We start from the raw sequence: 15,167 nt of genomic DNA on the forward strand, positions 1-15,167 counted from the left end.
ACGACCCTGTCAATCATCCCAATGCCAAAGAGATTCTATTTTCACTTGGGAAAGTACTTTAAACTCAGTCCTCTCCGTGAATCCTCAATGTTCATGCAAGTTTCCTCAAAAGCAAACCCTCTTTAAAACACAGCAAAAACGTACAGTGGATTGATTCGTCGCACTACCTCAGTGATCGATATTTTTGCAGAAGTTTTACAATATTCGCCAGATTTCTCGAGAAAAACAACACACAGATTTCGTGTCTTCCTCCAAAAAAACACACCAAATTTATTCCGAGTCGAGTCGCTTATCAGTTGAACGGAAACATGCATTCCTCGGAGATTTCAGGAAACCCTACAAACCCTTTGAAGAGAAGTTTTGAAACGATGACGGATGATTCATCTAATAGCCAACAACCCAGTCCGTAAGTGTTTTTGAGTTTCTTCAGTTTATATTACTAAATGTGATATCATATGAAACTAACTATGTTCTGATTAATGTGGATTTATTTGATGAAGTTCGGAAGACGTGATTATTCCCCAAACTAATTTGTCACCCAGAGAGTAAGACTCTTGGATTGATTATGTTTTCTTATCTGCAGTTCTCTATTTCTATTTGATTTGATATCCTTTCTGCTAATCTTGAATTTTAGGTATCAGTTGGATGTGTTTAATGTGGCTATGCGGCGAAATACCATAGCTCATCTGGACACCGGCGCCGGAAAAACAATGATCGCCGTCATGATCATCAAACAAGTTGCACATTCTCTTACAAACCAGTCATCTGAAAAGAAACTGATGATCTTCTTGGCCCCAACTCGTAATCTTGTTGAACAGGTATAGTATGAACACCATTTATAAATATTGGGTAATTTAGGGTTATTAAACTCTGCTAACTTAGTTGAAGATAGAGAAATGAGAGAGATAGAGTTACTACTTAAGGTCAACTGCTCAATCTTCTCAACAAGTTTGTGGTGGATCTGGATCCTTTTAGTAGTTTTAGAGAAAATTTTAATAAGTAGACAAATTTTGTTATGAAATCCAAATCAATTTTGAAGATAAGTGTTATCTGTTTTGAGTTGCAGCAATGTAAGGTTCTTAGGGAAAACACAGACCTCATGGTTGATTTTTACCATGGGACTAAAGTGGGAGTTGATAAAAATATCGATGGAAAGAAGGTTGATGAATGGGATGCTTCCATTTGGGAACACGAGACAAGTAAAAATCAAGTGAGTTTATTTCTAAATTTTTTATTTTATTTTATTTATTTATTTATTTATTTTCTGTTGAAGCTATTTTTATAAAAGATTAGAAGTTCACATCATCATTTGCTTATATTTTAATAAAAGCTTTTGCATATGAGTGCTGGTGTTCATATTGTTTTTGTTATATTTTCACAGATAATGGTTATGACTCCTCAAATATTGTTGGATGCCTTGAGGAATGCGTTTGTGAACTTTGAAAGAATATGTTTATTGATTATTGATGAGTGTCACCGAGCTACTGGTAATCATCCTTATGTAAGCATAATGAAGGTAATTAATTACCTGTCACTATTAATATATTACATATATGATTGTGATGAAAAAAATATGTTGGTGAGGTATTATCTTTTCTTTTTTGAAGGAATTTTATCTCAAAGCTGTTAACAAGCCAAAAATCTTTGGCATGACTGCATCTCCAGTAACTAAAAAAGGTTAGGCTTTTTAAGTTCTTACCTTTTACATCAAAAGACTTTGAGATTATTTATAAAAATGGGGGAAAAGCATGTCAAGTTCTCCGCTCATGGGGTCTAAATCATGTTGCAATTCTATAACAAGGTAGACGTTATATATGAGTGTTTCTTGTTATCTTAATGCAAAGAGAATAACTTAATAGAGAAAGTGAAGGAAAGAAGTCTTTCCCCATTAAGTCCTAACTTCTAACAAATTCCATTTTAACATCATTTATCCAGTGAACAATAAGAAACAAGATATATCATCCATGATTGGCTTGAAACTTACATTTCATTCTGCGTTGCTCAATATGATTTGCAATACACGGATCATATTCAGTGATGCAGGCTGAGAACGTGAGTATCATGTCATTACATTGGTGGTAGATGTTGTTCTTGACATATTTCCTTTAGATACTTTGTTTTTTGTTAATCTTGTATTTGTGCACAAATTTTCCAATATTGAAGGTAATCAACATATAACTATATCCATCTTTTGTACTATAATTTCTACATTAGGTGTCTCTTCGACTGAAGACTGTGAAGCGCAAATCACAATGCTTGAAAGCGTCTTGGATTCTCTGGTAGTAGAAATCACAAATCATAACTCACAAGTTTAAATCTTTATTTAAAAGTTATTTGGAATATGAAAATTTGTTGATTAAAATTCGTTTTGTGAACGTGAAGGTTTACACAATAAGAAACAGAACAGAGCTGGAGAATGTCACCCCATCTGCCTCACATTCCTATTGTTTCTATGAGCCAGCTAAGGTTTCTCATTCTGAACTAAAAGCTAAACTGGAATCCTCAAGATTCAAGGTGAATATTCTAAAAATACAGACATTTGTTTACAATAAAAACTGTACCTTGAGATCTCAATCTTTTGTTCCCCTGTTTTAATGACAGTTTGAAGCACAACTGCTTGAGTTGCAAGTGTCCCTACAAAGTAATTACAAAGATACGGATGAAAAGCATGAAATTCTGAGAAAGAGGTTGTCTAATGATTACACTAAGATTATTTATTGTCTTGATGAGTTGGGGCTTTTGTGTGCTTATGAGGTATTGTTTTTTAAGCAATTTAAAGAGTAAACTTCTAGTCCGGAATCACTAGTTTATCTAATTTATTGTTTTTTAGGCTGTTAAAATTTGTATAGAGCATGCCCCAAAAGCTGTAGAAGAATGCGATTTTTTTCAGAAAAGCTGCTCACAATGTTTTTATTTTCTTGAGGAAGCGTTGTCTATCATCCAGGAATCTTTGCCAAATGGTATGCTATTTGGCACCTTTTATTCTTTGAATATCATCTTTCATAGTTGATGATTTTATGAATTTGTGGAATGATTAGTTTTTAAATTTCTTTTTATTTCTTCAGGCCATGAACATGTATTTGATGCTGGATGTGATTATAAGAACATGGTTGCAGCTGGTTATATCTCACCAAAACTATATCAATTCTTGCAACTATTCCTGTCATTTGGGTAATTAAATACTCCCTCAGCTCATCACGTAGCCTCTCTATCTTTATATAAAGGGTTTATTCCATATATGATCCTATCGTTTTGTCTTTTTTCAGTTTTAAACCTATTTTTTTTTTCAAAATAAATCCAACTTTAACCTATTATTTGTTATTTCATTAATGGAGCTGGTTACCAACAGGTAAACCTATTTTTCAAAATAAACCCAACTTTAACCTTTTCCTTGTTATTTCATTAATGGATCTGGTTACCAACAGATAAGCCTATATCCCCCAAACTCACATGCATCTTAAGCATCGATCACCTAAAAGAAGAATTGATTCTAAAACCTAGGTCACGTGTCTCCTCCTTCTTCTGCACCACATTAGGTCCCCTGAAATGCTTATTTCTTAAGCATCAGGAACAAAAACGTAGTAAGGATTGCTGAAATGGAATTATGTTATTGTGAGATTGAAGCTCCTCTATTTACCTCTTATCCCAAAGCTATTTTCACAAGAATGAGTTTGTTTTTAAAGGTTGTCCTCATGTTGTTTTCAAAAGGCTTGATGCCATGTTCATTTTAACAGTGTATCTGGATTGTTTTAGAAGCAATTGCTATTTTTGACCTTTAAACCCATTTTGTCCCAAGTATATTGCATGCCAGTTTATCTTTTTCCCAACTAAAAATATCTTATTTACAAAACTATCCGAAAACATACCATCGGTCATTTAACAGTGTATTGGGACTGTTTTGCAAATAAGTTGCTATTTTTTGTTAGGAAAAAAATTAACTGGCATGCAACATTTTTAGGTCAAAATGGGTTTAAAGGTCAAACTTACTTGCAAAACAGTCCCCATATACTGTTAAAATGAACATACCATCAGAACTTGTGAAAACAACCGAGGGATAGCCTTTGACAACAGACTCAGTCTTGTGAAAACAACCTTACTACAGGAGGTACATATAGGAGCTTCATCCTCACAATATTGTAATTCCATTTCAACATTTCTCACTATGTTTTGGTTCCTGATGCTTGAGGAATAATTCATTTAAGGAGAGCCAATGTGGTGTACAAGAAGAAGATGAGAAAAATGACCTAGGGTTTTAGAATAAAGTTCTTCTTTTAGGTGATCGATACTTAAGATGCACATGACTTAGAGGATATAGAGTTACCTGATGGTAACAGACTCCATTAAGGAATAGGTTAAAGCTAGATTTAATTTGAAAAAAATAGAGTTTTAGGTCTAAAATGGAAAAAAGGCTAAATATAGCTTCTTTTATAGAATAAACCCAATTTACTTGTTGGTAACAAGCTCCATTAATGAAACAATGAGGAATAGGTTAAAGTTGGGTTTATTTTGAAAAAAAAATGTAACTACATTGCTTAATAAGCAAAATATGAAGTACATTGCTATTATCCGTAAAGAAATGCAAGTACGTTGCTGTTATGGTAACAAGTAAAGTACATTGAGATTTAACAAGTCCATTAACTATTTTGGTGGTTCTACTTTCAGGGAAGCTACAAAAGTATTATGCCTCATTTTTGTAGAAAGAATTATAACAGCTAAAGTCATTGACATAATCTTGAAGAGAGTTGAAGACTTGTCTCATTTGAATGTTGCATATTTGACTGGTAGTGCAACATCAGTTGATGCAATGTCTCCAAAACTGCAGAAGGAGACTCTTGATTCTTTTCGCTCTGGGAAGGTATACATATTCATATCTATTATGTTCCATTTTCAAAAAAAAAAAAAAAAAAACTGCTGTAGAATCTTCGTATAAATTTTATTACATTAATAAGATTTACATTTGATATCCAAGTCCATGATAGCAAATGTTTACCTCTTTTAATGTCCTTTTCGTTTATGAATGTGGCTGTAAGTATACTTGTTATTTTGTGCATTTGGTTTGAATCTTAAAGTTGAAAGTGAGGTGTCTCTCTGTGAATCAGGTGAATCTACTAATTGCTACGGATGTTGTTGAGGAAGGAATTGATGTGCCAAAATGTTCAACTGTCATCCGTTTTGATATCACAAAAACGGTTCGTAGCAATGTCCAATCACGTGGAAGGGCTCGTCAAACCAACTCCAAGTTCATCATCATGCTTGAGAGGTAATCATCATCATCATCATCATGAAGAAATTATATTTTATATTCTTATAAGATGCTTTAACTTTTAACAGGGGAAATGCAAAGCAAAGGGAGCATGTTTGTGATATCATTCGAAGTGAACAAACCATAATGGAAAGTTCCAAAAAACGAGACCCCAACACATGCGTTGTAGAGCCATGCAACTTCAAAGAAACAGAAGTTTACTTTGTTGAGGCAACCAGAGCTTCAGTCACTGTAGATTCTAGTGTTAGCCTCATTCATAGATATTGCTCAAAACTCCCTGGCGACAAGTACGATTGATTCTTTTTTTATTAAAAAGTTTATGAAGTTTGTGTCTCAAATTCTCAAGTTTTGCTTGCTTGTGTTGTGCCATAGGTTTTACACACCAAAACCAGATTTCCAATTCTTACTGGTGGAGGATTCATATGAGTGTAAAATGACTTTACCTCCCAATGCTGCATTTCAAACCATAACGGGTCCTCGGTCTAAGACCTCACATCTTTCAAAGCAGCTTGTATGCTTGGAGGCCTGTAAAAAGTTACACCAAATGGGGGGACTCAATGACCATCTTCTTCCTAACAATGAAGATCCTATTTCCTCTAAAAATACTAAAGAAAAAGAACCATCTTCTGGTGCAGGTGCATATTATATAATGAATGTATATATATATTCACTCTGTGCTCCGTTTTTTATATTAATTTAAAAATCTTTTTATATTATTTTTGTTATGACAGGGACTACAAAGAGGAAGGAGCTACATGGAACTACACCCATTCGTGCACTATCAGGGACTTGGGGAGACAAAACTGATGATGAGGCGAATTTTTTTGCTTACAAAATCATTTTCTCATGTAGCGTTGTCGATGTGCAATATTCAAGTTTCGTTCTTTTGGTTGAATCTAAACTAGATGATGATGTTGGCAATATTGAAATTGAACTTTACTTGGTTTCAAAATTTGTGAAATGCACCGTTTCTTCATCTGTGGAGTTGCATCTCAATGGAGAACAGGTATGAGCAAAAACTTATGTTTAACACTCACTTTAAAATAGTTTGTGAAAGGCAAGGTTTTAGGTGGGACAACAAAGCTGCAATTTTTGTCCCATTGACATCAGTCCCAGTCATAGTCCATGTCATCCAGGCCATATCCTAATCTATCATGTGTATGTAACAAATGGGGCTTACATGCTTCAGTCGTTAACAAATCTTTTTTTTTTGGTAACTCTTGACCTCCATCTTTTAATGCTATGTTTTTGGTTTCTTTAACTAGATATCAAAAGCTAAGTGCTTCCAAGAAGTATTCTTCAATGGAATATTTGGGAAGTTGGATATCGGATCCAAACAAACAACATTGTGGAGGTCATCATACATTTACTTATTGTTGCCTTTGGAGTCATTAGAACCTTTAACAATCAATTGGAAGGCAATTGACTCCAGTGTATCTGCTGTTGACTTCATCAAGGCTCATAATGACACAAGTGAAGTAAAGAGTTTGGATTTAGTCATGACTGATTCCAATCACACAGAGATTGTTCACTTTGCAAACAAATCTGTTCATAAAGATAACATAAAGGACCTTGTAGTTTTGGCTTTTCACACTGGGAAAATCTACACAGTTCTTGAGGTGCTTGAAAATGAAACTGCTGATAGTCCTTTTGATGGAAATAGGTTTTCATCATTCACTGACTATTTTGACAAAAAGTATGGGATTGTTCTACAACACCCGGGACAACACATGGTGCTGCTAAAACAAAGCCATAAGGCACACAACCTTCTTGTGGACTTCAATAATGAAGGTTTCTTGAAATATACGATGTGATGATTTTAAGCATATAAAATCGAATTTGTTAATTAACGATTTGTTTGTTGGTATTTTTAGGTATTTTACATGGAAAGAAGATACGGTCTGAGAGTTGTAAGGTGAATACAGAGAGGCAGAGATACAATGCACGTATACCACCTGAACTTTTAGTTGTTATTGATGCAAGACTTGATGTTGTGAAACCTTTTTATTTGCTACCTTCATTCATGCATCGCCTTGAGTCCTTGATGTTGGCTAGTCAGCTTCGTCAACAGATCACTTCCCATTCTACTGACATTCATGTCTCCAGCTCATTGGTTTGTACTTTTATCTTCATTGAAGCTTTGTGGGTTGTACTCTAGACATACATCACCACCCCGAGAGTACAACCCACAGCTGCATATCTAAGGAGTGTTTGCCATCCCATTAATATCATGATTCTTGTCTCCTTTTAGATTTTGGAAGCCATCACGACTCTTCGATGCAATGAAAGTTTCTCCATGGAACGATTGGAGTTGCTTGGCGATTCAGTGCTGAAATATGCAGTCAGTTGTGATCTTTATCTGAAATACCCGAACAAACATGAAGGACAGCTGTCCTCTCGAAGATCATGGCAAGTTTGTAATTCGACCCTGTATGATTTGGGAATCAGCGTTCATTTACAGGTAAGATTGTAATCCATTGCTAATAATATTATCAAAATCTCTGTTTCCCGATGAATCTTTGAAAGAAATTTTTTTGAAATATTGTTTACAGGGTTTCATTAGAGACAGTGCATTTGATCCTACTAGATGGACAGCGCCAGGTCAGCATCCTTTAAGACTGTACCCGTGTGATCATGGCATCGAGACGACAGATGTGCCGATCGACAGCAAATACCAGAGTGAAGATACGAAAACAACATTACTTGGAAAGTGGTGTGATGTGGGCCACAGGTGGATGGGGTCAAAGACAGTGTCGGACTGTGTTGAGGCCCTTGTGGGAGCTTATTATGTGGAAGCTGGTTTGACCGGGGCTCTTCACTGTATGAAATGGTTGGGTCTGAGTTGTGAGCTTGATGAATCGCGCATCAATGAAGCCATTAAAATGGCTTCGCTTCATGCTTACACCCCAAAACTTGATGTGCTCGAGTGTGTAGAGTCGAAGATTGGGTATGAATTTGTGGTGAAGGGTTTGTTATTGGAAGCCATCACTCATGCATCCGGTCAGGAGCAAGGAGTTGGATACTGTTATCAGGTACAATTTTTCCTATATCATTCCTTTTTATTACAACAACATAATAATAATAGTATTGTTAAACTTTTTTGTTTCAGAGGTTGGAGTTTCTTGGGGACTCGGTGTTGGACATACTGATTACTTGGTATCTGTACAAAAAACACAAAGATATTGATCCTGGAGAACTAACGGATCTACGATCAGCATCGGTTAATAATGAAAATTTTGCATATGCTGCTGTCAGACGCAGCCTTCATCACCACCTTCAGTATCGCTCTGGCTTTCTCAAAACTCAGATTGAAGAGTATGAGAAGTTTGTTGCCACCTCTTCCACTGATACAAACTCTCTCCAAACCAAGAAAAGCCCTAAGGTCAGTTTGCCACTTCTCGTCTTCTATTTCTTGCATAAACTGGACACTAATAGTGATTGATCTAAATCAAATGGAGCATTCTTGAAAAAATGTGATCCCTTATTTAATTGGTTTGTGATGTTTGTGTTTGTTTTTATATAGGCACTTGGTGACCTGGTTGAGAGCATTGCTGGGGCTATACTAGTTGATACCAAGCTCAATCTTGATGAAGTTTGGAGAATCTTTGAGCCATTATTATCTCCAATTGTAACACCGAATAAACTTGAGCTTCCTCCTCTACGTGAGTTGATGGAATTATGCGACTCAATGGGTTATTTCACTAAAGAAACGTGTAGAAGCAATGGCGATATGGTAATTTCTGAGCTAAGGTTGCAGCTCAAAGACGCCTTATTGGTTGGTAATGGAACGGGTCAAACCAGGAAAGTTGCAAGGGGTCAAGCTGCACTTCAATTGTTAAAGCAGCTAGAGGTTATTTTTAGGGTTTTCTTTTTATTATTCATTTTGCCTTGCCATTATTAATGGTGTTTGACATGTTTATGTGATTTGATTCGACAGAAAAGAGGGATTTTGAGGAAGGATAATCAAGATGGGGAAAGCGATAAGGAAAAGAATAAGAAAAATGAGATAACCCCATCAAAGATAAGTCCTAATAAGGATGCTAAGATAACTCTGTTTGATCCTCAGCCATCAATGGAGGAGGAATTAGAATCTAATTCCAAGGTTGAAATTCCAGGTAATCAATCATCATAGATGTTCGTTTGTTTTGATCTACAACAGGTTTTGAATTTGATGTTGGTTTGAATGGCATAGCAGTGATAGAGTGTATCAACATGAAGAAGGGAGGACCAAGAATTGCACTTTATGAGCTGTGCAAGAAAATGCAGTGGCCCATTCCCAATATTACAGCATCAGAACAAAGATCAACGTTAGTAAATTTTGCATGCTTCATATTATTTGTACATGAATGAGACAAACAGCTTCAAAAAGAATCATGATTTTGCAGATCTCTGGTTGAAATTGGGGAAGGGGCTGAGAAAAGAACAGGGTTTAATACCTTCAAGTCACATATCAGCTTGACTATTCCTGATTATGGTGTTATACAACTTACGGGGGACCCACGTGCAGATAAGAAGACATCTTTTGACTCTGCTGCCTTACTCATGCTCTATGAGCTCCAACGACTTGGAAAGCTCAAAATTGGCTAGAAGAATGAAAGTGGACATGTTTGTAGATAAATAAATAAATAAATAAAAGGATTTAATGGGGAAAACTTGCTTTCTCTCGTATTTTCACTATTAAGTCAAAAAATAAACATCCATACATAATACATAGCTTACTAGAATAAGTCTTGTTCTCATAAATGAGATCAAATTGGAACAAGAACTATGATCTGGTCAACAACTCGTATACATTTTTATTGTGGTCCCCGGATACACGCTTGAGCATTTGAAACCTTCTTCGGCTCCCTAAGAAGTCGATGCGTTTGACTTCCACAGCTTCTTTGTTGGAGTAGTTTGACCGTAGCTGTTCAGCATGTCGGGAATCAGTGTGGATGGCTAACTCTATCTCAGATGTTGACATGTTCTCCTAACAACAACAAATGCTGAATAGTGAGTTTTAATCAATGAGTTGACTCAGTCTAACTGTTGGGTTACTGGACTCAAGATTGTCGAGCAACAATACAATAGGGAAAAGTGTTTACCTGATAAAAAGAGTAGATGTGATGTAATAGCTGCCAACATGTGAAGCCTGTGTTGTTGAAGAACGTCCTCGAACACAGGCCCATCTCCCCAAACCGGTCCACTGGAAACAATATTGTAATGAAATGGTTTCCAAAAATCAACTCACTTTTTTCCCTGCACCAAAAAGAACAAAAAAAAAAAAAATTATCATAACATAGAGATACAAATAGGCTAAGCCTTGAAAGGAAAGAAAAGATTATGTGAAAAGTAACCTTTGGGAGAGTGGTTGCAAGAAGTTGACGAAACAAGCATCTGGAACAGATGTGTTGGCATCATCAATACTGAATGAGGAGTTGTTGCAGATATATGCGGTCGATGATGGCTCCGACATAATCCAGTTTATTGAATCCAGAAGGACGCTTGGAGCTGATGGTTTTATCGCCTGGGCCCGTCGATTCCTAACCCCCATTTTAGCATGCATTGCAATGCTTTGATTTTCTTTATGGCTAGATTTCATGATATTTCCATCCTAAAACTCATCAAGTTACACATACAATAACAATATGGGATTATTAATAGAAATTATTAACATTTACTTTTTTTAATTGATTTGCCCATGTGACCATTTGTTGCAAAGACTTGTCACTCCATCAATTCAAGTCATTTACTTTATATTACTTTGTTATATCATTATTAATTTATTTTAATAACATTATCATAGCGTTCTTATTGATTCTAGAAATTATATATCTAACTTTTTATTCTAGAAAAGTGCTTAGTTTATGGTTAAACTAAAAGTGTAATAAAAATGAAATATATAATTTTTTCATGATTTTATTATTTATTTTAATAATAATTTTATTAAGTAATTAAATAAAATATTATTGTATCAATGTTAATATTTGACTAAGTATAAATGATTAAAATGTGTAGGATGTATGTAACCAAAGAGCTAATTTATAAGTAGATTAGTAGCCGTTCAAAAAAGGACCTCAAGTTTAATTTTCTGAAAGTTTTTATAGTAAATTAAATTACTACTATTAACCCCTGTAGGGACCTATGTTAATATTATTGGCTTGTTGGAACCTGGAAGCATTGATATGCTATTTATGAAAGTCTATAATGTAAGTTGATCAAAATACCATTTTGCTACGGAGATACAACAAAAACTGGGATTTTATACCTTTTCATCGTTGCCACCTGGAACATTCCGCATCGTCGTTCCTAGGTGGCGTGCCAAGTCAGCAGACAAATGGACAAGCCTTTGTGTCCTTGCCTCCTTCACAGTCTTCAGAAACCATAATGGCTGTGGTACATCATTTGGTAGTGATCAGTAAAACATATATATATATATATATATATATATATATATATATATATATACAGATGATGAGCTATATATACCTATCATATATATAAATTTTGTAAAACTTACAGTAACAAGATTATTGTTGGATTGACCGAGATACTTTCCAACAGAAGAAACTTCACATACCACATGAGTTGCCTGTTGACCAACCAACCATTCGTTCACTAGTAAACCACCCTCCTCCCGAGCAGCCTCCACCACCTTGTTCCTCAGCTCACCCGAAACATCGGGATCAACGTACACGCTTTCACCCGAAAACATTAAACCTCTTCTTTTCTTCTCCTCTAAATGTAATCTTGATCTTTGTATCAATTTAGATTCTTTAACATTATCCACCATAGCATTAGGAAGACAAGAATTTCGGTTTAGATCCTTCTTCGCCATATAATCCTCTCCAAAACTCTTAACACCGTATAATGATTCGTTCAATCTCACTAAACACAAGAAAAACAGAGCAACATTAGTTTCTGCGAACAGGGCTATTCTTTTGGGAACCCTTGAGCCGGCCCACAAGCCCAATCATCACAAAGAAGAATTGAATTTGAAGTATATATATATTTTACCGTTTTTTCTTACGCTATCAACAAACCATCCAAGTGTAACGATGAAGAGATCGTGCTTTGATGCATACGCGGATTTACGTTCATGGAAGCTGTAGATATTCGTTAAGTTACTCATCGAGATCATATACTCTCTCCATTTCCTTTCCCAAAAAGAGTTTTTTTAAATTAACTGATAATATTATATTGATATGGGTTCTTCACAAGATCCTTTTGTTAGATATTTAATTTGAGAAATACGTAGTTATTTGGCATAATTATTCAAGTGTGTACACTTTGGGTATAAATATCAAACTAAAAATGAAAAAAAGGATATCTGAACCACCAAATGTGTACACTTTGGATGTAAATGGGAACTAAATTGACCACCCAATCTCTCAGTTGCATGCATCACTTGTTTTCTTGCTTCTGTGAGTCGGTCAACATCAAGAAGAAAATCATAGAAAATGTCAAAGATATGGCCAGCAAGACTTCTTCTAAATCTTATGTAAGACAGGTAGGTGAAACCAAACAGAAGAGTTCGTTAATTCAAATAAATTAATAATGAATGCACTTGGTGACACAAGAATGGAAGATGTAAAGAAAAACAAGAACATTAATAAGTCCAAAAACCATACTTGTGTCGACTTTTGTGGTCAAAGTAATCAATTTCACCATTCAAAATTTAGCATCATGCAAATTAAAAAGAGAAGAAGGGATTGTGTTCGATTATGAAAATATTGAAGTTTTAAATTTCAAAGTAATAACATAATCATTTAGGCGTGAATTTGAAAATAAACTTTCATCATAGCAAAAGTCAAAGTTTTTCGTTGGTGTTGTAACAAAAGTCAAAAAGAAAGATCAAAGATGCATGGCATGTTCTAAATATTTAAGTTGTTGAATCAAAAGGGAAAGAAGCGAATCGAAATCATAAAACATTATTTCATTGTTCGTAAAGGTTGCAACTTTTATAAAATTAAAATTGTTTGACTACGAGTCAAAATATCCAAGAACACCAAGATCAATATGATTACAAAGATAATAAGTACTTTAAATCGTTGAAATTTGTACGATAGAGAGATGACAAAAAATAAAACAGATTGATCAACCAGAAATGGATAAAGATCAAAAGAAGAGATCATTAAAGGAAGATTGAATCACCTTTGGATAGACCAGTAACACAAATAACAAGACCAGAAAATGGGGAATTTGAGGTAGAACGAAGAAGAGAAGGACGTGGAGGTTGAAGATGAAGATCTCTGGAAGAATTAGTATTCAATGTACAATTTATATCTGAATACATCTTTGAACAACCATTGCTAGTGATCACCTCCGATATACCACTCCCAACCATCGTATTTCAATAATTTAACGACAAATCTGAGATGGGTGTTCAAGATTTTTGCATAATTGGCATGGGATTTTGAGCTTAAACCAAATACCACATGGGTTTAGGATTTAAACAGGTAATACAAAACAGAAAGATGAAATTGAAGTGGGGTTTTGAAAAGAATCGAGAAAGGGGAAGCTTTTTATACGGAAAACACATAAACAAAGAGAATGAAGAATGAAGGGAATGTTGGAATGGTGAAAAAGGAGACGAGAAAGTAAGGGAATATCTATTGGAGATTGGTATTCAAATTTATGAAACCAAGAAAGGCTCTTTGTGTCAATTTTTCAGAAATTTGCATAACAAAGTGATAGTAAGCATGAGTTCTTAATGCTTTTTACACTTTTTTTCTGGTGGTGTCGGGTCAAGAAAAGAAGAATTTGGGTGGTATTAGAAGCGACGAGTGAGGGAAAAAGGGAAGTGAGGGACTTTATGATGGGTCTTTTCAGAATCACGCCATGGCAATCTTTTGTTTCATCAATACGAAGTAATCTCCACCTTTTTTTTTAATCTCTCTCCACCTTTTAAATAAGATTACTACTCAATCGATTATCCTTAAATACGTGAAAAATTATTATGTTCATGCCTATAAAAATGCTTTATATTTACCTTATCTTAGCAAAACTGAGAAATCAATAAAAACTGACAAAACCAAAATCAAAACCAAACCCAAATCATTGGTTTTGGGTATAGATTTTTACCGACACACAAAACCGAAACCCACCCAATATATAAAATCGAACCATAAAGGCTAAAACGATACCAACCTATACATTATATAATATAATATATTATTAATAATTATTGTATAGTTAGAAGTTAGAACTAGAAGCATAAGTTAGTGCTTAAGAATGAGTTAACAAGTTTAATATATTATGAATAATTATTGTATACTAACTTACTAAGTTGAAACCGAAAAACCAAAACCCAGCATCCCATTGGTTGAAACCGAAAGCCGATCTAAGAAGCCAAAAACCGAACTCATTCAAAAATCGTACCTAAATACCTAATGGGTTTCAAAAGCCAAAAGTTTGGCTTGTCGGTTTAGTTTCAGGTTTACCCCAAAACCTACCCATGTTCAACCCTAAGAAAAACGCAATCAATTATAACTCATTGCACAAAAAAAACTATTATGTTATTATTTTGTACAATAAAACTGTTTTATGTTCTGATTTTGTATAATGAAACCTCTATCTTGCCCTCCATTCCCCGTATGTTTCTCTTCACAAACATTTTGCCATTATTAGAACACTTTTCCGAATCATAGAATACATAACTATCCCTTAGAAGTTGTCATAAGTTCATCAGAGATCCCTACTAGTCACTTCGTTACCAATAATTTGTAAGTTGAATGGATTCAAACCGCAAAAAAATCAAGTAATTAAGTAATATATTCATAATGTCACCATTTTTTGCAATTAGAGTAGACCTGACAAGGAACGGGTTTTGAACCTGATCCGATCCAAACCCGCAAGAATTATATGGGTTTTGAGCGTAGTTTTTGATTCGTTTACCCGTTAATGATCCGTACCTGCTAACCCT

At 34.8% G+C, this 15,167-nt stretch overlaps 2 protein-coding genes across 3 annotated transcripts; one reads left to right on the forward strand and one right to left on the reverse strand.

The window, feature by feature from the left end:
* LOC145070684 (endoribonuclease Dicer homolog 3a-like) lies at positions 1-9,931 on the forward strand. 2 transcript variants are annotated; one of them, XM_079017639.1, is made up of 25 exons: positions 1-406; positions 501-545; positions 635-818; positions 1,067-1,210; positions 1,382-1,516; positions 1,608-1,677; positions 2,215-2,279; positions 2,383-2,514; positions 2,602-2,754; positions 2,831-2,960; positions 3,066-3,171; positions 4,663-4,855; positions 5,100-5,260; positions 5,332-5,550; positions 5,636-5,898; positions 5,995-6,269; positions 6,529-7,054; positions 7,138-7,376; positions 7,515-7,724; positions 7,816-8,295; positions 8,373-8,645; positions 8,787-9,113; positions 9,201-9,378; positions 9,456-9,570; positions 9,649-9,931. In XM_079017639.1, exons 1-25 carry the CDS (start codon positions 309-311, stop codon positions 9,848-9,850), a joined length of 4,923 nt encoding a protein of 1,640 aa, XP_078873765.1. In that variant the 5' UTR covers positions 1-308; the 3' UTR covers positions 9,851-9,931. The 2 variants fall into 2 exon arrangements, with proteins under 2 accessions (XP_078873765.1, XP_078873766.1); XM_079017640.1 differs by having other exon boundaries at positions 9,459-9,570.
* LOC145070686 (uncharacterized) lies at positions 9,902-14,070 on the reverse strand. The gene is made up of 8 exons (XM_079017641.1): positions 13,397-14,070; positions 12,572-12,664; positions 12,260-12,349; positions 11,763-12,130; positions 11,511-11,633; positions 10,600-10,856; positions 10,348-10,501; positions 9,902-10,232 (listed from the first exon to the last, which is right to left on the reverse strand). Exons 1-8 carry the CDS (start codon positions 13,587-13,589, stop codon positions 10,029-10,031), a joined length of 1,482 nt encoding a protein of 493 aa, XP_078873767.1. The 5' UTR covers positions 13,590-14,070; the 3' UTR covers positions 9,902-10,028.
* Positions 14,071-15,167: the final 1,097 nt, after the last annotated feature.

The sequence above is a fragment of the Lactuca serriola genome, chromosome 8 (genome assembly GCF_051521515.1).
Source record: "Lactuca serriola cultivar US96UC23 chromosome 8, Lser_US96UC23_V15, whole genome shotgun sequence".
In the NCBI taxonomy this organism is placed as follows: domain Eukaryota; kingdom Viridiplantae; phylum Streptophyta; class Magnoliopsida; order Asterales; family Asteraceae; genus Lactuca; species Lactuca serriola.

What these genes read in the sequence shown, in the direction of transcription:
- LOC145070684 (XM_079017639.1), top strand. Translation starts at nt 309, where the DNA reads ATGCATTCCTCGGAGATTTCAGGAAACCCTACAAACCCTTTGAAGAGA. An exon ending in TTCATCATCATGCTTGAGAG is followed by an intron (nt 5,261 to 5,331) that starts GTAATCATCATC and finishes AACTTTTAACAG; the next exon opens with GGGAAATGCAAAGCAAAGGG. An exon ending in TGCATCTCAATGGAGAACAG is followed by an intron (nt 6,270 to 6,528) that starts GTATGAGCAAAA and finishes TTCTTTAACTAG; the next exon opens with ATATCAAAAGCTAAGTGCTT.
- LOC145070686 (XM_079017641.1), bottom strand. Translation starts at nt 13,589, where the DNA reads ATGGTTGGGAGTGGTATATCGGAGGTGATCACTAGCAATGGTTGTTCA. An exon ending in TGATAGCGTAAGAAAAAACG is followed by an intron (nt 12,131 to 12,259) that starts GTAAAATATATA and finishes TCTTGTGTTTAG; the next exon opens with TGAGATTGAACGAATCATTA. An exon ending in ACATCTACTCTTTTTATCAG is followed by an intron (nt 10,233 to 10,347) that starts GTAAACACTTTT and finishes TGTTGTTGTTAG; the next exon opens with GAGAACATGTCAACATCTGA.